Source organism: Erpetoichthys calabaricus, chromosome 12, assembly GCF_900747795.2.
Source record: "Erpetoichthys calabaricus chromosome 12, fErpCal1.3, whole genome shotgun sequence".
Taxonomy (NCBI): Eukaryota; Metazoa; Chordata; class Cladistia; order Polypteriformes; family Polypteridae; genus Erpetoichthys; species Erpetoichthys calabaricus.
Window position 1 is genome coordinate 3,967,900 of NC_041405.2, and position 27,287 is coordinate 3,995,186.

Genomic DNA, 27,287 nt, shown 5'->3' on the forward strand with positions numbered 1-27,287 from the left:
TGCTCTGAGGATGTTAATGGAGAAGTTTAGAGAAGGCAAGAAGGAGTTGCATTGTGTCTTTGTGGACCTGGAGAAAGCATATGAGAGGGTGAGGAGAGAGGAGCTGTGGTATCGTACGAGGCAGAGAAGTACATAAGAGTTGTACAGGATATGTACGAGGGATGTGTGACCGTGGTGAGGTCTGCGGTAGGAGTGACGGAGGTGGGATTACATCAGGGATCGGCTCTAAGTCCTTTCTTATCTGCAATGATGATGGACAGGTTGACAGACGAGATTAGACAGGAGGCACCATGGACTGTGATGTTTGCTGATGACATTGTGATCTGTAGTGATAGTAGGGAGCAGGTTGAGGAGACCCTGGAGAGATTGAGATATGAGAGGAGAGGAATGAAGGTCAGTAGGAACAAGACAGAATACATGTGTGTGAATGAGAGGGAGGTCAGTGGAATGGTGAAGATGCAAGGAGTAGAGTTGGCGAAGGTGGATGAGTTTAAATACTTGGGATCCACAGTACAGAGTAATGGGGATTGTGTCAGAGAGGCAAGATTGCGTTGGTTTGGACATGTGTAGAGGAGAGATGCTGGGTATACTGGGAAAAGGATGCTAAGGATAGAGCTACCAGGAAGAGGAAAAGAGGAAGGCCTAAGAGACGGTTTATGGATGTGATAAGAGAGGACATGCAGGTGATGGGTGTAACAGAGCAAGATGAGGAGGACAGAAAGATATGGAAGAAGATGATCCACTGTGGCAACCCCTAACGGGAGCAGCCAGAAGAAGAAGAAGAAGAAGAAAATATTTGGAATGTCACCAAGTTTGTAGAATGTGGCCATTGAGAATGGTCTGCACATAAAACCGAGTATAGTCAGCAAAACAGAAGAAAGAGAAAGGAGGTTACGATGAAGCTTTACAACACACTGGTGAGGCTTCATCTGGAGTCCTGTGTGCAGTTTGGGTCTCCAGGCTACAAAAAGGACACAGCAGCACTAGAGAAGGTCCAGAGAAGAGCAACTGGGCTGATTCAGGGCTAGAAGGAATGAGAAATTAGGAAAGATTAAAGGAGCTGAGATCAACAGAAATGAAGAGAAGACCTGACTGACGTGTTTAAAATTTTAAAGGGAATTAGTGCAGTGGATTGAGACGGTGACTTTAAAATAAGTTCATCGGGGACACAGTTGGGAACTTGTGAAGGGTAAACTTCACACAAACATTATGAAGTTTTTCTTCACATAGAGAACCGCAGACACCTGACATAGGTGACCAAGTAGTGTGGTAGACAGGAGGCCTTTAGTGGCCTTCAAAACTCTGTTTCATATTATTTTGGTGGAATTAAGTGGACAGGACATCAAGTTCATGAAGAACACGGAGACACAAATGAAAACTCGTTAAGGGTAAATTTTGCACAAACATGAGGAAGTTTTTCTTTACAAAGAGAACCACAGACACATGGAATTAGTGACCAAGTACTGAGGTGGACAGGAGGACTTTAGGAACCTTCAAAACTCAAATTGATGTTATTTTGGTGTACTGGGTGGACAGGACCAGTGATCTCTGTTGGGCTGAATGGCCTGTTCTTGTCTAGATTGTTCAAATGTTCTAACAGGACATGACATGCTGATGTAAGGTTTTTCTCTAAAAGTGACAAAGACTTTCAAAAATAAAATGGGTTCAAGTACAGACCCCTGGTGGAACTCCACAAAGAACACTTCAAGATTTTGACTGATGTTTCCCAATGGTAACCAAACTCCCGAGCTGTGAGAAAACTGTGGGACCACCTCAGTGTGGCAGCAGAGACCCACACGTCTTTCCAACGACCGAGTAAAATGCCAGAAGCAGCAGCTGAGATCTGTCCAAATAAGACTTGGCTACCCCTGAGACATCGGCCAGGAGAAGATCATTTACAACGCTGGAAAACCAGAGTGATGCATCACTGAAAGCTCAGCTGAATCTTAATAAAACAGCAAAGTGCAAGCGACAGTCTTTTCCAACATTTTGGAGATAAAAGACCACCTAACTGAGTTGTTTACTCAATGGACAGTTTCTGTGAGGCCCACTCGCCCAGGTGTATTCTGGACATTATTGTTCTTTGTTTCTCATGTCATGACTACAAAGCTGTGAAAGAATCCAGCAGAGGAGCGGCTCATCCTCTCAATCGAGTAAGAAATGGTCACCACTGGGTGTTCGCCTGGGGGGTCTGAAATGCATCCCTTTTGTTTTGTCATTCATCAAAATTAAGATGTTTGTCAGATTGGATCCTGCCAGCTCAATGTGTCCATCGGTTAATCTCAAAGTAGCCAAACCAGCCGTGCAGGAACTTCCCTGTGACACGAGCTGACTTCCAGTAAGTGAAGGAAAAAAATCCGAGATGAAGGGATTTCTGCGGTGGGGGTTCTTGTTTCACAACCAAAGCTCAGCACCCAGCAGACATTTGCAGGACCAAACTGGAACAGACAGAAAAAGAGTCACAGCGTCAACAGGCACTCGACATGGGGACACACACTTCTGCTGGCGCCCCCCCCCCCCCCCCGGTTTGTTGTCAGGGCTCGATGTCAGTGCCATCGGGGAGGTGCTTTGAGTGCCACAGACTGGCATGCTGAGACTCTGCTGAAGGAATCAGTGAAAAAGAATCCACAAAAGACGCTGCCAAATCACCACCCATGTCATTAAAACACGTCCCTGTTATTACACTGTGTCATTATGAACAATGCTGCCCGTCGTCTCTCTGACACACCGACACTGAATTATTAAACAGAAGGGCATCAAGAAACACAACGGGAACTCCATTATACAAAAGGAAACACGGCTCTAGGGCGCCTCACTGGGTCTGGGCCTGGGACGGTCAAGGCAGAGGGCTTATTTTCTTTTTCTTTTAAAATTTCTATTCCTTTTAGTCATTCTGGAGTGTGTTTGCACAACAGTCTCTGTGTGTGTGTGTGTGTGTGTGTATATTCATATTTTATTTATATATGTTTACAAAAATCCATCCATCCATCCATTTTCCAACCCGCTGAATCCAAACACAGGGTCACAGGGGTCTGCTGGAGCCAATCCCAGCCAACACAGGGCACAAGGCAGGAACCAATCCCGGGCAGGGTGCCAACCCACCGCAGTTACAAATACATACATATATTTATTAAATACACATGTGCAACTACTGTATATGGGTTGTCAAAGGTAAGACAAAGAGCCACAAAAAGATTTGGGGCAGCCACACGTGTAATTATTCCTGGCTGCAGAATAGTTCAATTATATACAGTTGTGTACAGGTTCGAATGTGCAAAACAGAACTGTCTTGATGAGGCAAAGATGGCGGTTTTAAGGGAGAGTAGAGGAAGTGAGGTCATCAGGGCCAAAACTGGAACAACAACAACATTTATTTATATAGCACATTTTCATACAAAAAGTAGCTCAAAGTACTTTACATAATGAAGAAAAGAAAAATAAAAGACAAAATAAGAAATTAAAATAAAAAAACATTAGTTAACATAGAAAAGGAGTAAGGTGCGATGGCCAGGGGGGACAGAAAAAAACAAAAAAAAAAACTCCAGACGGCTGGAAAAAAAATAAAATCTGTTGGGGTTCCAAGGCCACGAGACCACCCAGTCCCCTCTGGGCATTCTACCTAACATAAATGAAATAGTCCTCTTTGTAGTTAGGGTTCTCACGGAGTCACTTGATGCTGATGGTCATACAGACTTCTGGCTTTTAATCCATCCATCATTGTTGGAACATCATGGTGCTTTGAGTAGATGGTGGAGGAGCAAGCCACCACCAAAAGGACACAGGAAAAGGAAACAGAAGAGAGAGTAGAGGTTAGTACAGATTTTGAATGAATAGTTATTATAATGAATTGGATATACAGGGTATCAGGATTAAATTACAGTGAAGTTATGAGAAGGCCATGTTACAGTAATGTGTTTTCAGCAGTTTTTTAAAGTGCTCCACTGTATTAGCCTGGCGAATTCCTACTGGCAGGCTATTCCAGATTTTAGGTACATAACAGCAGAAGGTCACCCGCCCGCCTCACCACTTCTTTTAAGTTTTGCTCTTGGAATTCTAAGGAGACACTCATTTGAGGATCTGAGGTTACGATTTGGAATATAAGGTGTCAGACATTCCGATATATAAGCCGGGGCGAGATTATTTAAGGCTTTAGAAGCCTGAAGAAGGGGCTTGAGTTGCCTCGAAAGCTTGCATATTGTAATCTTTCTAGTTAGCCAATAAAAGGTGTCATTTTGCTTGGCTTTTCTCTACATTCATAATGGCTAACACGGTACAACAAGCTAGTACTATAAACCATAAGCAGAATTTTAAAGTCAATTCTGAATGACACAGGTAACCAATGTAGTGACATCAAAACTGGAGAAATGTGCTCAGATTTTCTTTTCCTGATTAGGATTCTAGCAGCTGCATTCTGCACTCGTTGCAAACCATTTATGTCTTTTTTGGGTAGTCCTGAGAGGAGTGCGTTACAGTAATCTAGTCGACTAAAAACAAACACATGAACTAATTTCTCCGCATCTTTCAATGATATAAGAGGTCTCACTTTTGATATGTTTCTTAAGTGAAAAACGATTAATATGCGATTTATAATTCAGATTACAGTCAACAGTTACCCCTAAGCTTTTTACCTCATAGGGACATCATAGGCAAAAGGCTGAATTTCCCATAATCTGTCTGCAGTGGAAAGACAGAAAGGATCAGTAGACACTGCCACCCCCTGGTCTGGCGTGGAATTACCTTCATTTTGCCCTTTAGCTGCCACCCATGAGCACGTGTGTGACAGTGTATCTACAGTATGTATTAAAAGAGCTTCTGTGAAAAGGGACAAATAAAGGTCTATCTATCTATCTATCTATCTATCTATCTATCTATCTATCTATCATATAGTGCCTTTCACATCTATCTTATATCTGTCTAATTTGATTACAGAATACAAGAATACAAAATGTAGGTACCTTCGCCCAAAAGAACATGTAAACACCAAAAGCATTTGTTCCTAAATCGTGAATAACACGCAATTAAATTCCAATATTTCTGAGGGACTCAGTTAGTGCCAGTGACTGTGAGACCCCACTGCACTCCGTGTGGCTGCTGGAGTCAGTTTAATGCATAATAACCAATGGCTTAGCCACAAGGGGGCAGCAGTCCTTTAAAAATATCCAAGGTTGTACTATAAGAGTTCACTCAAAAATATAAAACTCTGCTACCCTCTTACAAATGCGGGTTCTTTAACGGAACTTTATGGTACTTTACTGGGTTTTGTGGTTCCTCACAGACCCTTTACTTTACAAAGCACCATTTCCATCTTTGGATGGGTTCTTCGCATATTAAGTTGGGTGTTTGTGCTTTCAAAAACTTTCTAATATGTATATATATTAGAACAATATATATTATATACTAAGTCTTTAATATATTGAAGGCTACCTAGCATGACAATGACATATTAAGAAAACCTGAACCTGTGTTGTTGTGTGCAGCGAGAGTCCTAGTGAAAGCAGAACCCACCAGTATTCACAAATCTGTTACCATTTACTTCTGCTTATTCAGTTCATTGATCCTGTTACAGATACACAGAAATGAATGAAGGTGCTTTCTGGAACCTCCATGTTAATGTGTCCTTTGGGAACCAAAGACGATTTACCTGTGGCATATCTATCTATCTATCTATCTATCTATCTATCTATCTATCTATCTATCTATCTATCTATCTAATCCTGCCAACTACGCTAAAATATCCATTCATCTGTTATATAGTGTCTATCTGTCTATCTATGTGTGTGTGTAATGGCACTTAATTTAAGGTTTGGGGTTGTGGGGTCAGGACTAAGTGACTAAATTACATTTTATTGGCCATACACTTACATGTACTATATATATAGATAAATATACATAAATAAAAACATAAGATATCCTCAAAACTCCATGACTACACAACAACTCAGAAGGACGTGTCGTGAAGAGTCCATGACCAGGATGGTTGTTTCAGGCGAGGATTATTTGCATGCCTGGTATTACTAGTGGCATGTAAGTCCTGGAGCGATGACAGTTGGCACCCACACACCTTCTCTGAATTTTGGATGATAGGTGGCACTGTGTCCTTATCTTTGGCTGAACTAGCAGCAACCCAGACTGTAACAGAGGAGGTGACAATAGACTGAAAAGTGACGGTGTAGAAATGCTCCATTGTTATTATTATTGGTAACTTTCAGGGATGTAACATCACAAAAACAAACAAATGAAAAAACAAACAAACAAATAAATAAATAAATGCAAAGATATTTTGTAAGAATAATTAGTTTAATTTCACATTAGTTTTGTGTTTTTTTATTGCTTTTCTTATTAATTAATAAATTGTAAATCTTCACAATCACACATAATTTAATTGACAAAAAGCAACTAAACACTAAAAAAGAGTTTCAAGGAAAACCATTAAGGGGTGGTTTTAGTGCTGATGCCCAGTGAGGGGACCCGAGTGTCACGCTGAGGGTCCTCCCTGTGTGGAGTTTGCATGTTCTCCCCGTGTCCTTGTTGGTTTCCTCCCACAGATCAAAATTGTACAGGTTAGGTTGGCGCTAAACCCGACCCATGGTCAGTGTGTGTGTGTGTGTGTGTGTGTGTGTGTGTGTGTGTGTTCACCTTGTGTTCAGCAGGTCTCCTGTCCACATGTTGTTCCTGCCTGTGCCCATTACCGGCTGGGATCGGCCCCAGGTGCCTGCCAACCCTACCCTGAATAAGCGGGTGTAGACAGGGCTCCCTGTCTGTTTGCCCACAATGAACCAGATTTTTCGGATCAACGTTACTCCCAAATTGCTATTGAGCCATGGTGTCTGCCCACAGTCAGCAACAGTGTGTTGGGGTAGGACATCCCGTGACCCCGACCCAGACCCGTTTATGCAGCAGAACATGGACAGATGGATTTCCATACAAAATGTTACATTAGTAGATCAGCTACACCTCTGGAAGGTTTCGAGCGCATCTGGGGAGCTTCAGCGAAGTGAGGCGCATCGGCATTCAGTCGGCTTTAGCGAACGCAGCCACGACAGGGACATTCATGATGGCTTGTGAGTAAAAAAAAACGGCTAAACCCGCGCTCTTGCGGGCCGTGCTCATCGCTGGGGTCCGCTGTGTTTTCTTATTGAGTGCAATACGTGTGGCAGCTGCTCACAAACACACCAATTAATAGGTGTTCAGTGTGTGCGTGTATGTGTAGGAGAGAGGGAGGAAAGAGAGAACGCAATAGAGGAAGGGAGAGAGAGAGAGAGGGCCACAGAAAAAGTGCGCGCGTCTGTGTGTATGAGAGAGAGAGAGAGGGAGAGAAAGAGGGGGGGGGGGGGGGAGAAAACGCACAATAGAGGGAGGGAGAGAGAGGTGACAGAAAAAGTGCACGTGTTTGTGTATGAGAGAGAGAGAAAAAAGTAAAGAGGAAGGGAGAGAGAAAGAAAAAAAGAGGGGGATAGAGAGAAAGCACAATAGAGGAAGGGAGAGAGAGAGAGGGGTGACAGAAAAAGTACACGTGTTTGTGTATGAGAGAGAGAGGGAGAGAGGAAGAGAGAGGCTGAGAGAGAGAAAGCAATAGAGGGAGGGAAAGAGAGAGAGAGAGAGAGAGAGAGAGAGAGAGAGAGAGAGAGAGAAAGAGAGAGAGAGGGGTGACAAAAAAGTGCGCGCGTGTGTGTATGAGAGAGAGAGAAAAAAGGAAAGAGGAAGGGAGAGAGAGAGAAAGAAAGAGGGGGATAGAGAGAAAGCACAATAGAGGAAGGGAGAGAGAGAGAGAGAGAGAGAGGGGTGACAGAAAAAGTACACGTGTTTGTGTATGAGAGAGAGGGAGAAAAAGAGAAAGCAATAGAGGGAGGGAGAAAGAGAGGGGTGACAGAAAAACTGCGCTCGTGCGTGCGTGTGTGTGAGAGAGACAGGGAGCCGCTGCCGGTGTTCTGACGATTTGTCCTACTTTGTCGAAGTATCCTACCGTAGATCATTTCGATGGGTAGAATGTTTCGTTAGAACACCTGCAGTACTTGTGCTGCGCACGCAGCTGCAGGAGGTGAAGATTCGGAGCCGCACTTGGCTAAAAGCGCCGCATCACGTACCTGAGCGCACCTCCCTTACCCCGCGTTACCTTTTTGTCGCGCCCCCATCCAGACAATCTACTCCTCCAATAGGAATCCATGACAACTCTAGAGTATATTTATAATGAAACGGCGGCGGGGAGCATATTGCTAACGCCGTTAAAAAAAGAAAACAAACGCTAGCCAATCAAATTTTTAGTGCTGCTCAAAGTCAAAGTCCGACGTTAAAATCCTGTAGCCTGGGGATGGCGATACACTGAGAATTCCGAGCCTTGGTGACATTGACAATTGACGAACTTCCGTGTAGTTTACTTTATAAACACAAACAAACAGCGTTGTGTCTCATTTGTGGTTGTTGGAGGATGTTCCGCATTGTGTCACAGAGCCAAGTGCCTAGTCATTGTTTAACTGCAGTCAACAAGATTACAAGACTCATCACCTACCAGCATACTGTATGGCGTCGTAACCATGGCCGGCCCTACGCGAAGCTGTAAATAGCACCTCCAGTTTTTTATATACCCTTTTCACGTGAAAAAGAGAGTCCACCCCTTGAAATGGATGACTTTTTCCACATAACTGAACAGGGGATAAAGGTGACCTACTTTTATTAAAACACAAGGAAAATGAGCTTTTTCACTCTTTCAATGTACTGGTCCACCCTTGGCCCCCTATACCATAAATGACTTCTTGCAGGCTTTTTACATAACTGCTCACCAGTCTCTGACATCCACACCGTCACATTTCTTGACCACTCACTCCTCCATGTAAAATCCCTTCCGTTACAAGATATTTGTGGGTTTTCTTGCATGTCCTGCCCGTTCCAGATTCCTCCAGAACATTTCAATGGGATCCAAATCAGGGTCTCCGACTCTGCCAGCCCATAAACCCTCCTTCATTTCTTTATGGATTTGCTAGTGTGCTTCAGATCTTTAAGGTGTTGAATGCTCCATTTCAAATTCGATTTCAACATCCAGACAGGTGGTCTCACATTCTCCTCAAGCCCACTTTGACATGATGAAGAACTCAGAGGTGACTCGTTGACGGCAAGCTGCCGAGGCGCTGGTCTGAAACTGCTATAAACAAGAACCCCATCCCGGTTTCGGTTGCCACTTTCAGTCCAGCGCTGTTGAGATGCACACCAGCTTTCTCTGAGGCCGTGCTGGATAATACGAGTTAACAAAATGGTCGAATGGCTTTGGAATTGTTTATTTTGTGGTTGTGCTCATTGGGTGGGGCAGCTCATTAATTAAAAAACAACTGACGAATGGATGAGTGGCCTTCTCAGAAACAGCCCGGCCGCTTTCTCTTCTGGACTTGACCCACTGCTTAGAACTTCATTCCAGTCACTACTGGTTTACATTTAGGGGGGTAATCACAGTCTCTTTCTGTCCTGCTGTGAGAGACCTCAAGTCTCATCTGGAGTACATTTTTTTTTTTTTTTTTGCAGTTGTGCGCTTTGTGACGGGAGGAATTCGTGCATCTTCTAGTGAGAAAGACAGTTCGTGGAAGTAAGACGATCCCTCAGAGCGGAGCTGCAATCATCCCGGGCGAGTTCGTGACAGCGCAGGTGGGAACTTTCAAGGTGGGGCCTGCAGGTGCCGCATCACTTCCAGTCGAATCCTCCGCTCTTCTTAAAACTGCTGTCCCCTCTGCGGCCAGGTGATTGACTGTCTGTTCTCTGGGGACGCGATGAACTTTAAGCTGCCATTCCTTCTGCTGCTGGGTGAGTTTAAAAAAAAAAAAAAGAAATGTGATCCACTCTGACCTGCGTGGGACAGAAATGGGGGTGTCTTGTGTAATGAGATGGGAACCCAGCGCGGGACGATGTTCACGCTCGACTGGGTCTTAAGGGTCTTTATCATCTGAGGCCGGAAGTGACAAGTTTTTTGATGGCAGTCCTGTGTGAGGGGAATATTAATTGATTATTTTTGTTTTGATAATGTACCCAACATCTACAGTTTTTGATTATTATTTTTTTCAGTCCGTTTACCTTAAGGGAGTCTTCGCTCGTAAGTTGTGTTTTAATATTCTGCTGTTCTTTCGCGCGTACGATTCAATTTGCAACTTCTTGGAGAGCCCACCCGAGTGTGACGAGGGGTCTTCTTAACGCTTTTGCATTATTCATTCGTGTTCCCTTGGCGACTCTGCGGCTTCTTCACTACACTGGAAGTGTAAATGTTTTCAGGTGATGTCGCACTCCTTTCATTGTGCGTTTTAAGTCCGATGCCAGCTCTGGAAAGGGGTCGCCGGTCTATGGGTGGGGCTTCTCTTACCCTGCGCACCACAAGCGAAGTTGGCTCCAGGTTCAACTAAAACAGTCCATTTTTGGACGAGCCTCACGAACTCCACGATTGTCGTGTGCTTGGCATGGCGAACCCTGTGGACGCGAAAGGAGAAGACAGAAGAAGAGCTGCCGTGGTGTTCGACCCGTGAAACGCGCACTTTAGTTGTAACGTTAAATTTTAAGTGATAGATGTGGTGAGAAGTGTTTTATTTTTTACACGAAGTGGTTTAACACGTTTACTCGTTAAAAAAAGTAACCTGGGAATGAAAATACGATATTTAAATGAAAACGTACCGGTACCGTGCTTCACAAAGATGTTGCTTGTGCAAGAATGGAAAAAAAAGACCCCTAATAATAAAACGCAACTAAACAGGCCGAGCGATCGACTTTGAGAATTCTCCGCCAAATCGATCGGCAAGTGTGACTGAAGGCGCTCTGTGACAGACTGGCATCCTGCCTCAAACCTGGAACTTCGAGACTCAGGGGTGGGACAAGGAGGTGGTAAGGGGGGGCTGCAGAACCCCCCTGTGATAGGGATACTTGAGTAGCAACTTGGCCCGCCCTCTAACCTGCGGGCTGCGGTGACATTCATTTCTGTTCTTCCCGAGTGCTTTTGAAACGGCGGTGTGGCAGCAGGACGGGTCCTCCGAACGATAGGCGACTTGTCGTGTTGGTGACAATTCTTCGGAAATGGCCAGTGACTGAGATAAAGATTAGATTTCAGTTCAAGTACGAAGGTGACGACTTTGCTCTGAAGCCATTACTGAATGTGCCCGGGAATGTCACACATGTACTGTTCGGTCCGTAGCTAAATCAGGGCCGGATTTTCCTATAGGCTAACTAGGCTTCAGCCTAGGTACTCAAGATCAAGAGGGGCCTACATTCAAATTGTTAGCAAAATTTTATTATCTCTCATGTAATTTACAAACTTAAAAATGGAAGGTGAAAGGGCCTCATAAGTGGAATAGCCTAGGGCCTCTTTTCATATAAATCCGGCCCTGCGTAGCTTTGTAAAGTTTGGAAACCGCTGACCTCGTTAGTTCATTGTAGGTCTAAGCACACCCATAATTTTTCATTCCAACACATGGCCCATCCCAAACATTAACAATGCCTTTACAAATCCTATAGCGAAAGGCACATAACAGAGACATACCCATTTCCCCATACGGCCCTGATTTCTAATACATTGACAGGATGCAGTTAAAGCTTGGGATGCCCACCATAAAGAAATGTCCCACCAGGTGGGAAGCAATAACATGGACAATCCATACCATAAACTCTAAATATGTCTCTGTTATATACCATTTGTGTTGAGAAAAAGCAGTGTTAATGCTTGTGATGCACCATCTGTTGGAATTACATATGAAATGCATTTTATTACTACACATACTTGTGACGTGCCATCTGTTAGAATGACAGCGGCCTTTATTACTGAGAAAGTTTGTAATGTGCCATTTGTTGGAATGAGTAACGCAGTGCATATGTCTTTGTTACATGCCTTTTAGCATGGGATTTGTAAAATCAGTGTTAATATTTGTGATGCACCATGTGTTGCAATAAAAAATGCAATGCACAAATCTTTTAGGTGCCATTGTCTATGGACTTCAAAAAAGCAGTGTTAATGTTTGTGATGCACCATCTGTCGGAATGACAATTGCAATGCATTTTATTACTACAAATGCTTGTGAAGTGCCATCTGTTAGAATGAGAACGGCCTATATTGCTGAAAAAGCTTGTGACGTGCCATCTGTTGGAACGAATAATGCAATGCATTTTATTACTGAGAGAGTTTGTAATGTGTCATCTGTTGGAATGAATAATGCAGTGCATATGTCTTTGTTACATACTATATGGCATGGGATTTGTAAAATCGGTGTTAATATTTGTGATGCACCATCTGTTGCAATAAAAAATGCAATGCACAAATCTCTGCTAGGTGCCATTGTCTATGGACTTCCTAATAGCAGGGTTAATGTTTGTGATGCACCGTCTGTTGGAATGACAATTGCAATGCATTTTATTACTACAAATGCTTGTGACGTGCCATCTGTTGGAATGAAAAATGTGATGCATTTTATTACTGAGTTTGTAATGTGCCATCTGTTGGAATGAATAATGCAGTGCATATGTCTTTGTTAGATACTACAGTATATGGCATGGGATTCGTAAAATCAGTGTTAATGTTTCTGATGTACCATCTGTTACAATGAAAAATGCAATGTACAAATCTCTGTTAGGTGCTATTTTCTATGGACTTCCTAAAAGCAGTGTTAATGTTTGTGATGCACCATCTGTTGGAATGACAATTGCAATGTATTTTATTATAAGTGCTTGTGAATTGCCATCCGTTAGAATGACAGTGGCCTTTCTTGCTGAAAAAGTTTGTGATGTGCCATCTTAATAACTTAATAATATTATTATTATTATTATATTATTATTATTATATTATTAATAATATTATTATTAATATTAAGTTAATAACTTAACTTAATAGTATCATCTCCAGACAGAAGAGCAGCTTCAGGGACAGACTGCTGTCACTGTCCTGCTCCACAGACAGATTGAGGAGATCATTTTATTACTGAGAAAGTTTATAATGTGCCATCTGTTGGAATGAATAACACCGTGCATATGTCTCTGTTAGGTGCTATTTGGCATAGAATTCAGACAAAATGACCCCTTTTGTTCGCTAACTAAAAAGATTACAATATGCAAGCTTTCAAGGCAACTCGGGCCCCTTCTTCAGGCAACACGTAACCTGAGTTGCCTCGAAAGCTTGCATATTATAATCTTTTTAGTTAGCCAATAAAAGGTGTCATTTTGCTGGGCTTGTCTCTATATTCATAATGGCTAACACGGTACAACACCCTCGTACTGCATAGGATTCATAAAATCAGTGTTAATGTTTGTGATGTTACAATGAAAAATGCAATGCACAAATCTGGTTAGGTGCCATTTTCTATAGACTTTCTAAAAGCGGTGTTAATGTTTGTGATGAGTCATTTGTTGGAGTGACTGAGACATAGCCACTGGGCATATACAGAGGCACTTATCCCTTTCTTAAGGTGGATTTTAAAAAATTAATAAAGCACTTGATTTAAAAAAACAAAACAAAATCGAAACTTAATAGGAATTCTAGAATTCACACTTTTGGGTCTCCTGCTATCACAGCACAGCCGACTTCTGTGTTGAGCGAGAGTTGCTTCCCCATTCACGGTTCAGTTTCAGCGTCACGTCATGTTTATTTTCTGCCTTTAAATATGAGGTGCGGTCCGTACCTGTTACTTTTAAATCTGATTAAAGGTACCAAGCAACCGAAGCCACAAGCCTGTCGTAAGCCGTGTAAACCTCGTTGTGGTGACTAATGGCTCTTTGGTGTCTTTTGTATTGCAGGTCAGCTGCTTTGTGGGAGCCAAGCCCAGAGCTCAGGTAAGGTGACTTTCTGTCTTTGGTTTCTCTCCACCTTTACTTGTTGCAAAAGTGGACATTCAAAGCGATGCCATTGAAGAAATATTTTTGGTTGCCACATTCAGGTGAAGGTTCCAGAATGTGCCACTTATGTAGTCCTCCTCCCTAAATAACTCTGAACAAGCAGTGACAGACTTGTGAAACCTCAATGGCTTCCTCAGTTTAAAGCGTCCCTCACTGCCTACAGTCACACAGGCCGAGTTCAGGGTGTCTTTAACTGTTGGTGTCCTGCTTGGTAGCCTGTTATGGGTGAAACGTTGCTGTGAACCTTTTCAAAACCCCAAAGACCCTCCACAGAATGCAAATGTTCTGTGTCAAGCAGTGGGTCTCCGAAGAACCACACGACCCAGTAAAGAGCCATCAATGGTATGGGGAGTTTCTAAGATGGGACTCGCTGTTTTCAGATTTGTTCAGCCTAAGACAGGACAGACTAATAAGGGGGCTAACACAGGTTGTAGGCCAGGGACCCCGATTGATTAGCTTGAATTATGACCTGTGGACCCTCAAGGGTCCTCAAAGATGTGGATTGATGTGTGAAACAAGGATTGGTTGAATACAAAGGGTTTTACATTTACTGTGGTGGGTTTTATATCAGAGGGTGGTCTTGGGTGCAAGTTTGCATCGGTTGGCATCAAAATGAATGATGGAAATACTGTGACGTGAAGCACGTGGTGGTCACCAAGGGAGCCAGGATGACGGGAGGACCCCTGTCAGCCTTTATTCAGTTGGTTTACATGGCTAAGGCCTGGCAGGCTGCCTGCGTTGTCTCCAATCAAGAACACAAACACTGAGAGAACTTCATTTACCAGGAGATTTAAAAATTACACATTCCTCAGAATTGTAACAATGGTCCTTTGTTGCTCAACTGCTCAAAAATGAATGAGAAGAGTAGACTATTTTTAATTTTATTGCACAGTACACTGGGCTGCACTTCACTATAAACCCCCTGCCGTGCTGGTCAATCCATTAGGTGACAAGGACGCCATTATCCTCGCCTCCTCCCTGTGCTCGTCTTCATGTACTTTATGACCAGGTGGAGATGTCCGTTTGCTTGAAGCGAATACGCATTCGAGCAGAACAGAGGTTGAAGGAAAGAGAGCTCGGTCTCATACGTTTTGATGGTGTGCTTTACCCTTCTTACACCCTGGTGGCTCTGAGGCTAAAGATCTGCGCTGGTATCTGGAAGGCTGTCAGAAGGGACCCTACTCTGTTGGGCTCTTGAGCAAGGCCTTGAACCTGCAATTGCTGCAACAGCTGACCCTGCACTCTGACCACAGGGGGTTTGCCATAACTGCACAATGTACACTGGCCACTTTATTAGGTACACCATGCTAATACCAGGTTAGACCCCCTTTATTTTGTGCGGATTTTTCGCCATTTATTTGTATTCGTGAAAAAATAACGTCAAATCAAATCAAATTGGTGCTGTCTGTGTCTGCCGCTGACACGAGCACGCGGTGAAGCTCCGCTTTAGCTTTTAGGAAAACGTTGAACTTCGCGAGGCCACTTTAGATTTTTCCCCATTGGACATGCAATATGTGACGTGAATTTTGACCGGCAGTGTAATCGGTTAGTTCACCTACACACGGGTTCCACAGTCACCTTTTGTGTCACCCGGTTGGTAATTTCTATGTGTACTTAAATCTATTTAATTTTTTTTACCGGGAGGGTAATTAGCATATATGATTATACGTGTTTGCTGCTGGGTATAACTCAATAAAGTGTATTTAAATACAAAAGTCTTCATAATTATTGTATTTTATTCAAGAACACTGTGATAGCCTAATATAAGGCATGCAAAATTGAAAAAAGTAAACACATTTATTCTCACTCCTTAAAATATACAAAATGAACTGAACATAACTAGCTCAAAATTGAAAAGGTGCACTACGAAGGTGAATTTATTGATTTTAATTTGTGTGTTGAACTGAACGTTGAGTGAGTTCTTGTGAGGTGTGAACTTACACACCACTGCCAGAATCCATGGTTTCTAGGAGCCAAGCTAGTAGAAAATATAAAAGCAATGTGTTAATTTATTAATTAACAAATAACAATACCAAATAGACGGAGATGTAAGAGAAAATGAAACAGAGAGCAACATCTGGATAGAAACTGTCTTAGAAAATCAAAGTGTCGAAGGGTGGTGTTGTCTTTTTCGGTTTATCGATCGGCTGGTGTTATCCGTAAGTTGCGTTTTTCCGGTGGTCTCGCGTCTCTTGGTCTCGGACGTCTCTCTCTCTCTCTCTCTCTCTCTCTCTCTCTCTCTCTCTCTCTCTGTTGCCTTTCTGGAGTTTTCTTCCTCTCGGTCCATCGGGCGAGCCATGTTTATGTTAAAAATGCACACGTGGGGTCTTTGGGGGACATTGCTTGCATTTGATTGCCTGATGACTCCGATCAAAGCGTTTTGAAATTTCAAGTATCTCCGCGCTCCTTCCTTTCCCAAGCTGTAAGCCAACTCTGTGCTTCCCAGCCCTGTGGTGTCCATCTGCTCCCAGGGTGTCAGTTAATTAAAACGGGCTCTGTGGCCTCAGTACTCCCCATTCCCAGGTCGTAAAGAAATTAAAAAAACAACCGGAACAAATGAGTCAACGACTGGTACAGAATCAAAGGATGGAACCTGGAACCAGACGAACATGCGCTGTTAAGTAATCACATAAATTATTCTTTTTTTGAAAAGTAGACCGTTGCCCAAAGCCTGAAGGCAATTGGCGCTTATCAAGTAGGGAAAGTTTTAGGTTTAGTTTCACTCCAAAGTTCATTCTCCCTCAGTGCAGCCTAACCTGTGGATGACGAAATGGGGAAAATGTTTTAATGACTGTGACCTCCATCTGTCCATCCTTCCTAGTCTGCTGTGATGAATGTAGATGAGAAGACCACCCTGGCGCTGACATCCCCATCACTTTAGCCCTCTGTTTAAAGACCTCACCTACTTACCCGGGCTTCCTGGTCGAATCCGGCACCCTGAGGCCACACGTGTCACTTGGCAATTTATTCAATGCATTGTGGGAGTGGCTAGAAAACAAATGATGTGCCATAGTGACAGTCACTTGGATCACCTTCAGTGTTATGAAGCTCGGTTTATTTCTCTGTAGTCAAACACAGTGACCACTGTATGTTATTATTTGATGGGTGATCTGCTGCATGTTGGGTTCTCCCGTTGAGCTGACAGGAATGTCTCCTCATGTGGGAATGAAGGTCGGTCTCTGAACAGCAGCGTCTTCTCCAGATACGCCATGGACAGATGTCCGCCTCACTTACGTCTATCCCTTCTTGCCTGGATTATGTCGACCCCTTTCTTTTCAAAGGTCTCTACACCCTCCGAGCAGGCCTGCCTTGGCCTTGTATCTCCTGGGTTGTCACAAGCCTTTAGATTTCTATTTTTAGGGTATTTTTATGATGTTTGTATTGCTGTGACCCTCCTTCAGAATGGGTCATACCACATGGAGTCCTGCCTTTATAGACCCCAATCACATGCCAGTGTAGATGGCCTTGGATCAGCATGGGGGCCCTGAACTTCTCTAGACGTTGCAGGTTGGAGACCTTGATGTTGTAGACTTTCATGAGACCTCTCTGATGGATTCACTTGAGCTGCCTGATGTGATGACACCTCACAGTGGTAAAGCAGTGTGATCAGGGCAACAGCTCTGTAGGTAGCCATCTTGGTACAGAGCGTGATGCCGCATTCCTGCTTCTTATTGAGCTTGCCAAATACAGAGTAGCTTTGGTAAGGCGTAATCAAACAGACTTCATATACACCAATCAGACCATCTGCCTAATATCGTGTAGGTCCCCCTCGTGCCACCAAAACGGCTCTGACCCATCGAGGCACAGACTCCATAAGACCTTTGAACATCAGTCAGTCAGTCATTTTCTAATGGAAGGGCCAGGGAGGCTGCATGCTCAGGACATTATCTCCTCTGGGTCATCAGATTGCAGTCCCCCTGGGTTGTTGTTGTGCCATGGTTTTCCCACAAGGCATGCTAAGAGTTGGCCTTTGGTGGCTCAGCCCTGTTGGGTTCCAGGGGTGTCACCAGGGGGTGCGGCCGGTACCGTTGAGCCCTACTTTGTCACGTTCCTGCCTCACCCGGAAGTACCTCTGGACCAGGCTTACAGGACACCGGACATAATCCCTGGTGCAACATAAAAGAAGCTGGCTGCCGCAGCTCCAAAAGAAAAGTGTCGAGGTGGGGGTTGGGGGAGGGGGGGATTTGAAGAGGTGGAAACTAAGAGACAGACACAGACAGACAGACAGACAGACAGACAGTCAGAGAGAGAAGGGAGCAAGAAAAAAGAAAATTGTGCCGTGTTGACTTTAGTTGGAAATGATTGTGAGCCAAGCGTTTCCCACAAACAAATAAAAGCTTGTGTTTGTGCTAAACTTGTGCTGGTGTCTGTCTGTCTGTCTGTCTGTCTGTCTGTCTGTCTGTCTGTCTGTCTGTCTGTCTGTCAGGTTTGGGGAGCTGGAGCACCCCCTACAGTTCACAATACACACACACACACACACACACACACACACACACACACACACACACACACACACTATGAGTGGAAGCGAAGGCCTGTGATACGGTTTGCATATTTATAGCTAGAGATCCACAAAGGAAGAAAATGAGTCACTTATCTTAAAATAGTTTTTTATTTCTAAGCTTTCAGCAACCTGCCAAGTGTCTTCATTAGAGGAAAAGTGATTAGACTTTCAGGAATCAAAGGCAATATATAGCAGATGAAAGGGGGGGGTAATAAGGTGGGGTTCGGCAGGTGTCTTTTTTTATGTGGATGTTCTTCTTATCAAGCCTGCATATGCTGGTTCGAGTCCAAGTGTCTGTTAATGGCGTTTTTGTTAGGAAGCCACGATTCTGGCTCTCTTAGTGTTGGCCCTCATGGTATACACAACCCCGTGATACGTAATAAAAAGCAGAAAGGGCAGGCTGGCACTGAGATGGGTATCTGGCCACAAACACATTTGCTGTTGTAATCTGAGATTGGGGTGCAGCTCCCTAAAAGGCCATTCGAGTGCCCGAGTGTGTATACTTCATGGATGTGTGTACCTGTGAAGTGTGCATTGGGCATTGATTGATTTCATTGTCACCACTCCCGATGGCTTCCCTGTTGTCTGCTTCCATTGAATTCTAATTTCTTTTGTTAGCTTTGACTGTAAGTGAGGCTGACTAAACAATGTGCGAGTTCATTCGTGTGAGTGATTGCGTGACCTTCCCTGCATTATGTCACCCATTGTCACCTGCTGACATGTCTGTCTGGTTTTCAGTTTCGGGCTCCTCCTCCTCCTCCTCCTTCTTTTCTTCCTACCTGCTGTGTAATTAGCTCTGTTGAAACTGAAGACCTTTGCCGTTGTTCAATTCATCGTTCTTCCTTGTTTGAGGCCTTGTAGAATTGGTTGCCTGCTCCCTTAAGGTTTCCTCTACCCCTGCTCAGTGGCGTAGCTGGGTGGGCAAGGGGGGGGGGACATCTGTCCTCGGGCGCATCATCCAGGGGGTGCCAAATTGATGTTCCCCATTGCATTTTGGCAAACAGGAGGGGGCGCGAAATCTTCAGTTGTCCCCGGGCGCTGAAAACCCTAGCTACGCCTCTGCCCCTGCTCGGTGTTTCATGTTGACATGCGGTGGCTCCATCAAACTTTCATGAGTGCCCACTCTGGCCAGCTGGTCCTGTGGGTAGTTCACATTTATTTCTCTTCCTAAGGCAAGATGCACGATGCTGTGGCTTCTTCAGCCCCCTTCCTCGCTCATCGTTAACTCGGGTTCAAACAGACCTCTCCTTCTCTTGAGCTTTATTTAGTCAAAGGGGAAATCGAAACTTTACAGAAGCTCAAGAATAGGAAAGAAAATGGTGGGTGATTATCTCAAACGGGAATGCATATGAAGGAGAGTCAAAGTACAAAATGTCTGGATAATTCCAAACAAAACCATAAAGTGAAGTTAATTGTAAAAAGAGCACAAAATGAAATGAAGAAAACCAAAGTGAGGTCTGCTGTCTTATGTCACATCTGGTAGGCTGGCATCCCAATTTAGCCCACCTGTGACCCACCAGTACATTTGTTTTTTTTTTTGTCGCATTCACATAGCTGCTAAAATTCTCTTTTAAATGTGATTTCGCAATTGCTAAACTCACAAAGAAGAACGTTTTGGGGAGGCTTTAAAGGGTTTTCAGAGTAGGAAACCAGGAACGTTGATCCCTAAAGACCCCTTCACACTTCCATACTTTACCTCTGCGTTCTTCTGTTTTTATTTTCCCTCATCAGTGACCTCATAATCAATTAAATCAGTTCTGTTAATGCGTCTTCCACAATACTGCGAAGGGTCTTAAGTGTGGCACGCTGCCTCTTTTCCAAATGGAGGCTCATCACAGCGCCCCATCGTGCACGTTATGCTGGTTTCTCCACAGGAAAATTCGGTTCCTGGAAAGATGCTTGCCCGCCCCGTCATGCTGTTACCTAGCAACCGACATTCCTGCTCTTGATGCCTGCAGATGAGGGTACACGCGCCTGAAAGCGCCATGCAGTGCCGAGTTTTGTTTCCCTCTCCTCCGCATCTTCACTGATTTACCAAGATTGCCTTAATATTTGGCAAAGTGGATTTCGCACTACCAGGAAAATCAGAACATGTCTGATGGCTCCACGAAGGGAAAATCTTGGGCCCCTGACAATTCTGGCTGAGCCCCCTGGCTCCGTACTACGGTCATTTTGCCTCCCCAAGCTGATCGAGTGACATGCCTATGCTACACTCAAGCTTCACATTGAAATTTCACGCAAACATAATTCAATTTATATAATATCGTATCGCATGTCACATCTCATGATGTGTGGAGGGTCTCATAGCTCTGAATTCAAATCCCTGACAGAGTCCACGTATCTTTTTGCAACATTTTAATTTCTGTATGTGTATCTCGTGATATGATATCAACGGTCACAGTGCCCACCCACCATCGGACCTTAACATCTGCGTCATACACGTTTGTGACGTGAATCACCTCATCTTTCAAATGACGTCACAGATCCTTTGGATATTTCGCATCTAAATTTGCCCAAGAGGTTGAGATCTCCTCCATGCTCACGCTCCTAAAGTTTAAAATTGGACCAAAAAAGGCAACATGTGGTGTTTAGGCTTAGAAAATGCCAAATGACAATTCTGATATTGGAAACGTGAAACGGGCCTCTTCTGAATTTTACTTCTGGGTCTTGGGATTCCTGATCATCTGCTTCTGCGTCAGATCCGTTGCACTCTATAAGCCGTCTTGGTCTTCGGCGACATCGACCTGATTTGAACCCTTCAAGGACTTCCGTTTCATGTGCTGCAGTTTGAGCCTCCCACCTCTCAGTGGGCCCTGACGGGTGTCATGGTTGCTGCCCCCCTGGCGGTGGCTCTGCCAGGCAGATGCAAGCAGAATTAATGCTTACAGATAGAGAGGTTTCTATGACTTGACTTTAGCTGGAAATGACACACCATTCGTGAAGGAAATTTGGGGGAGGATTGTGAGTTCAGGTCCCATGCCAGTGGCTTTGGGGGGGGGGGGGGGATTGCAAAACTACAAGTTCAGGTCCCGTGCGAGTGACTCTTTGGGGGGGATTCCGAGTTGAGGTCCCGTGCGAGTGACTTGGCTCATCATTCAGGCTTGCTTATTCTTACCGTGTGAAGTCTGCACGCAGACCATAAGGTCAAAGCACACACTGCAAGAACGAGAAAACACCAGTAAAGTCTGGGGGCACCGTGCCATCATCATATAATCAACAGATTGAAAAATTAAATCACAAAATTCAAATGAACTGTTGTTGTTTGATTTGAGACGATCTTTATCTGGTTCCAAGATGGCGACAGAGCTGGTTTATATTCGGGAGGACAAGAAGAGGTCAGTTTTGATGGACAAGAACCAGAAGTGATGTCATTAGGGTCAGGTGACCGTCATTCACTGATTCTGCGGGGGGGAGGGAGAGAAAAGGAAATGGGCAACAGCGCCAACCCCTGGTTGAGAGGGAAATGACATTTATATGAGCCTTGAAGTCAATTCTCTCCCAAGTGCACGCAGTTAGCGATCACGACACATTCCTACTTGTGGTGTCATGTCTGATCGACGTGCTGATGGTCTCCTAGTCAGTAGGTGACAGTTCATTGTCACAGCCGAGGAAGTGAGACTCTGCTGATGGAAGTAGAGTTGTGTTTGGAGAAGGTGGAGGGTCCTAAAGCGGTAAAGTATGATAATCTCGTATGTGTGTGTGTGTGTTTGTGTGTGTGTGTGTGGGGGGGTCCTACGTGGTGAATGGACGCACTTCAAATATTTTTGCAGGTCCATCTTGCACTTTGATGATCTCCTGCGTCGTATTCAGCTCTTTTTTTTTCTTTGTTCTGGTGCCGACGTAACCCGCCGCTCATCCATATTCATTACTTTGAATCCACGGTGGCGGACCTGCACTGCTGCGTCGGTAGACAAAATTCTGTAAACCCAGCGCATTTTTGGACGTCTGTCATTTTTTCGCCCCGCAGACACATCAAGTATAAACCAGCCTTTAGTGTTTCAGGACTACATGGTGGGCCGTGATCTCTTGACAGTGTACTTGTCCATCAGCTAAGTCAGCGGTAGGTTGTATAATATTTGAATCATACAAAATCTCCCAGAAACCCAAAGGCTGAGATTTCATCGACAGTTTTATTAAATGTTGGAGAATCGGCTCACATTGTGAAAATATGTAAAGGTTAAGCTGCTGTCTGCTAGAAGACTGGAGGATCAGCTGTCCCCATGAGCTCCTGCAGTGTCACCTGCCTGTGACTCTGTGCAGTGTGTGCAAATGTGCGACTCTGGGACTCTCTAGGTGTCATCCTCATTTGCTTTCTAATAACGACCGGTTTATCGGGATTCACCAGTTCTTTTTTTTTTTTTTTTTTTTAGTAATTACCTCATGTAAATGGTACACAAATTTTCAACAAGACTGGTGTGTGTTTGTTTTTTGTTTATGTAGATTTGGTGGTGTGGCTCATTTGAAACTGAGCTCATTGTCCCATTTAATGATAGTTTTGTCAGCTGCCACATGCCAGGCGTTGCCTAATGAGGAGTTCAGAGAGGCACAGATAAACAGTTTAGGTGTCAAACTTGGTATACTGAGCAAGTTGGGATGGGGGGGCTTGTAAGCCACGGAGCCCACTTCTCATCTGGTTGGGGTTGCTGTCCACAAAGCCAACTGAGGAATCTTTACATAAACCACTCCTGTTACCCCAATGATATGAAAGATTAAGTCTTGTGTGGCTTTAGTGACTTGTCCTCCTCTCTGTTTTTTTTTTTCCCCCAAAGTTCACAAAGTTGACCCCCCTAACCTGACAGCACGGGCCGCCAACTTTCACAGAATCCGTCCATCCCTCGTCTCTGTCCTTTTATCTGAACCCTCACTCATTCTGTCAAAGGGTCAAAGGGAGGAGTCAATCTGATCAGGGGTGTGGTGGGAGGGGTCACCTGACATGAAAAGCCAATCCGACACCAGGGAGACGTGTGTGTGTGTGTGTGTGTGTGTGTGTGTGTGTGTGTGTGAGTGAGAGAGACACCCCTGCCAGGCCAGTCCAGCCAGTGATACTAATCAGCCTAACAAACCCCTGTGATAAGAGAGCTGAAAATGCCAGAAGATGCAAAGTTCACTTGGTCAACGTGGGGTGGGGGGGGAGGGTGTGTCTACAAGAAAATTTAGATCATTGGGAGCAGCAGCAGTGATCTCTGAAATCTGCTTGTCACTTATATAATGCCTTTCCTATACAATATTGGTGTCTTCCTTCCCTCTAGTATATAATAGCTTTCTATTTTATTATATAGCACCTTTCCTATCTATTTGTCCCCGTGTCCATTATAAAGTTCTGTTCCTATCTCTCTGCCTTTGTCTTGCCATCTGTTACAGTGTGCTGTCTGAATGTCATATAATAAGAACACATGGTATTTATATAGCACCTTTCCTGTTACTCTGTATATCATCGTGTTTTTCATAAGTACTTGTCTGGCAATGATTAATATAGCGCCTTTACTCTCTATGTGTCTAATATGTTGTGTGTTTCGTGTCTCTTTGTCTGTTGTAAAGTGCCTTTCCTATCTTTCTTTTGTGTCTCTGTCTGGTCTCTCAAATCGTGCTTTTCCTATCTGTTTGTCTGCTTTTCCATGTGTTACATAGTAAAGGCGCTATATATCTGTCCATCTATTTGTCTCAGAATGGTTTTCCTGTCCTGCAGTGGGCTGGCACCCTGCCCGGGGTTTGTTTCCTGCCTGTGTTGGCTGGGATGGATGGTTTTCCTATCTATCAATTATAAAGTGCCTTTCCATCTATCATATACTGCCTGTTCTGTCAGTCTGTGTGTCTGTTTTATTTATGTAGTCTGTCTGTTATATAGTGCCTTGCCTTTCCTATCTGCCATTCATTCTATTAAAGAGGGTCTTTTCTGTTTATCTGCCCAGCTATCTGTCTATTATGTGGTGCTTTTTTCTCTCTGTCATATAGTGCCTTTCATGTCTGTCTACCTGTCCGGTCTATCAAACTGCGCTTTTCCTATCTACCTGCCTGTCTGTCTGTAAGCTTTTCCACGTATTATATAGTGCTGTTTCTATCAATCTGTCCATATTTGTCATGTTTCAGTCTATTTTATAGTGCCTTTCCATCTGTTGCACATGTCCTGTCATTCTGTGTGTCTCTTTACTACAGGATGTCTGGTTGCCTGTCTGTTATGTTGTAGTATTATTAGCTTTCAGTCATTTAGTGCCCTTTCCATCTATTATATAGCGCCTTTCCTTTCTACCTGCCAGTCTGTCTGCTGTATTATGCCATTTACATCTCTCTGTCTGCCTCTTACAAAGTGTTTTGGTTTTGACACAAAGCCGTCATGCTAAATCAGAGCTGCCCACCTATCTATTCTGATGTAGTTTAAACCCTTCTGAATTACCGATGGCACGTTTCTCAGTTTGGACATTTTGGGTTGTGTTGAGGTGTGTGCCCCTCGCCCTGATTGGCCGAGGTGTGTGCCCCTCGCCCTGATTGGCCGAGGTGTGTGCCCCTCGCCCTGATTGGCCGAGGTGTGTGCCCACTTTACTTAACCTTGCATTTTTTTTTTGGTTTTTGTTTGAAGCTGACTGTGGTAGGCCCGTGTTCAGCAGTCGGATTGTGGGTGGCACGGCGGCAGTCAACGGAGCCTGGCCGTGGCAGGTGAGCCTTCACCTGGAAGGAAGCCACATCTGTGGTGGATCCCTCATCAGCAATGACTGGGTGATGTGTGCCGCCCACTGCTTTGAAAAGTGAGTACTAATATCTTGGAATGTACGGCGGCCCCCTAGGGTTGGGGGGAACTCGGTGAGGACAAGAAGCTGTGGCAGGTTATTTTAAAAGAGCCATTTGGATGGTGTGAGCAACTTGTGTGAGAAGTTGAGGTCTGTCAAGTGAAACGTAAGGCGTGAAGTGACTGGAAAGGGCAAGCCCTTGAAAATATGGGCACCTGCTTCCAGACAGGACTGGCAGCTTTTATTTTGAGATCCATCCTCCCAGCCCAACATGATGTCCATGCGCCATTTTGTTGTAAACTGTGCTACACCGTTTAGAAGAGGCAGGACCCAACCCTGCTCTGGATGCCAGAAGATTCTATGCCACGTGCCTTACACTGAGGGGGGTCTCAGGTTTGTCCTGTGCTGCAAGGACTCTGCATTACAGGGGAAGACAAAATTGGAGGAAACTTCACACCAGCAGCCTTATATACCCATATAGGTACAGTAGGTGCTCCTGCCTGGGACATCCCATTTTAACTGGACAAGGAAAGGTAAAGAGAAAAGGTGTGTGTTCTACAAATACTTAAGATGCAAAAATTAATTTTCTCCTAAAGTTAAAGTTGTGGCCCAAAGTGTTGAGAATGAGCCAAGTGTTGATTTTCAGCCAGTCTGCTCCTTCAGTGTTTTTAGATCTTTTTGTCAGATGTTTCTCTGGGACACTGAAGTAGAATTCCAAGCAGTTCAGAAGTTTCAAAGGCTTTGATTGACAATGACATGAAGTTTATGTGCAGAGTCCAGATTTGAAGTGCTGGCCTCTGCAATTCACCCTGGCAGGCTGTCTGCCCATCAATCAACTTCTGGGCCAAATCCTGACTGATGGCAGCTGCCCATTCTTGATTACCCTTCTCAGTTTACCTTTATGTCAAGATGCTCATGTAACCTGTGTGTGTGTGTGCGAGACCATCAATTATGTTGTCTGTTATGCTTTTTTCTCTGAATTTACTGTTTTAATCTTCTTGATTTATTTATCTGGTTTGTACAATGCTATATACTGTATACCCTGCCATTCTTTCTTAAACTCTGTGAAGTGCCTTGAGCATGGGAAAGGCGCTATATAAATAAAATGTATCATTATTTGAGTCACTTTTGCCTTATGGCCTGGTGCTCCATTATGTTGGTCACCAAGCTGTTCTTGGATGGTTGGCTGAAGTTGCTCTCACAGGATGTTGTGGTCCCATTCTTTATTCATGGTTGTGTTCTTAGATCAAATTGGGAGTGAGAAGCAACCCCACGTGACATGAATGGTCTCAAGATGTTTTACTGTTGGCCTGACACAGGACTGATGGTAGCACCGCTCACCTTTTTCTTTTTTCCAGATGTCCCAAACAATCAGAAAAGGGGATTCATCTGAGACCATGACTTGACCCCAGCAGTCCAATCCCAGAATGTCAGTCTGTACCTGATTTTTTTTTTTTTTTCTTGGCTTCTTTGCTGCCCTTCCTGACACCCACCAGGCCATCCTCCAAAAGTCTTCGCCTCACTCACACCTGCCCACTGCCATTCCTGAGCCAGCTCTGCCCTGGTGTAGCCAGCAGCTGAATCAGCTTTAGGAGACGCTCCTGGTGCTTGCTGGACTTTCTCTGGCACCCTGAAGCCTTCTTCACCTCTCTATTGTAACTCAATCATCATTACAGAGTGACCTCCAGCCTTGTCCTCGTCGACCCTCTCACCCGTGTGAACGAGAGGATCACTGAAGTGACGTCAGCAGGGCTGACATGTAGTCAAAAGGAGTTTATTGGGATGAAGTTCATTTTCATGGCAAGGAGGGACTTTGCGATTCATCCAATCCCTCTTCAGAACATTCTGGAGTCAATGCAAATTGCCATCAGAAAAACGGAGGCTGAAAACTTTGTGAAAATTCATATTTATGTCATTCTCAAAACTTTTGGCCACAACTGTACAACAAAGTGAAAGAGAGTCCAGAGCTAACAACCCTGATGATTTCATTTGCACCACTTTGTAAAATCTCGTGCTGCTCACTCCCTTAACCCACAAGACCACTCGGCTTAACATCCCCATTTAGAGTTTACAATCTGCCCTCCTTCATCTCAAATAGCTCTGAACTTTGCCCTAAACCATAAAATCATGATAAGCTATTAAACAAAGCGTCATAAAGCGAGGAGCACAAAAGTTGCAATAAATCAGAATTACTTCCAATGTAACACAATTTAAGAACTTCT

General features: G+C 44.2%; 1 protein-coding gene across 1 annotated transcript in view; it reads left to right on the forward strand.

Annotated features, from left to right (window-relative positions):
- Window positions 1-9,640: 9,640 nt before the first annotated feature.
- The window catches only part of LOC127529779 (serine protease 27-like), a 36,526-nt gene continuing 18,879 nt past the window's right edge, over window positions 9,641-27,287 (forward strand). The window contains exons 1-3 of the mRNA XM_051934546.1: window positions 9,641-9,786; window positions 13,741-13,776; window positions 24,918-25,083. Of these exons, the coding sequence (XP_051790506.1) occupies window positions 9,753-9,786; window positions 13,741-13,776; window positions 24,918-25,083 (236 nt within the window). The 5' untranslated portion in view covers window positions 9,641-9,752. The remainder of the gene's footprint in view (window positions 9,787-13,740; window positions 13,777-24,917; window positions 25,084-27,287) is intronic.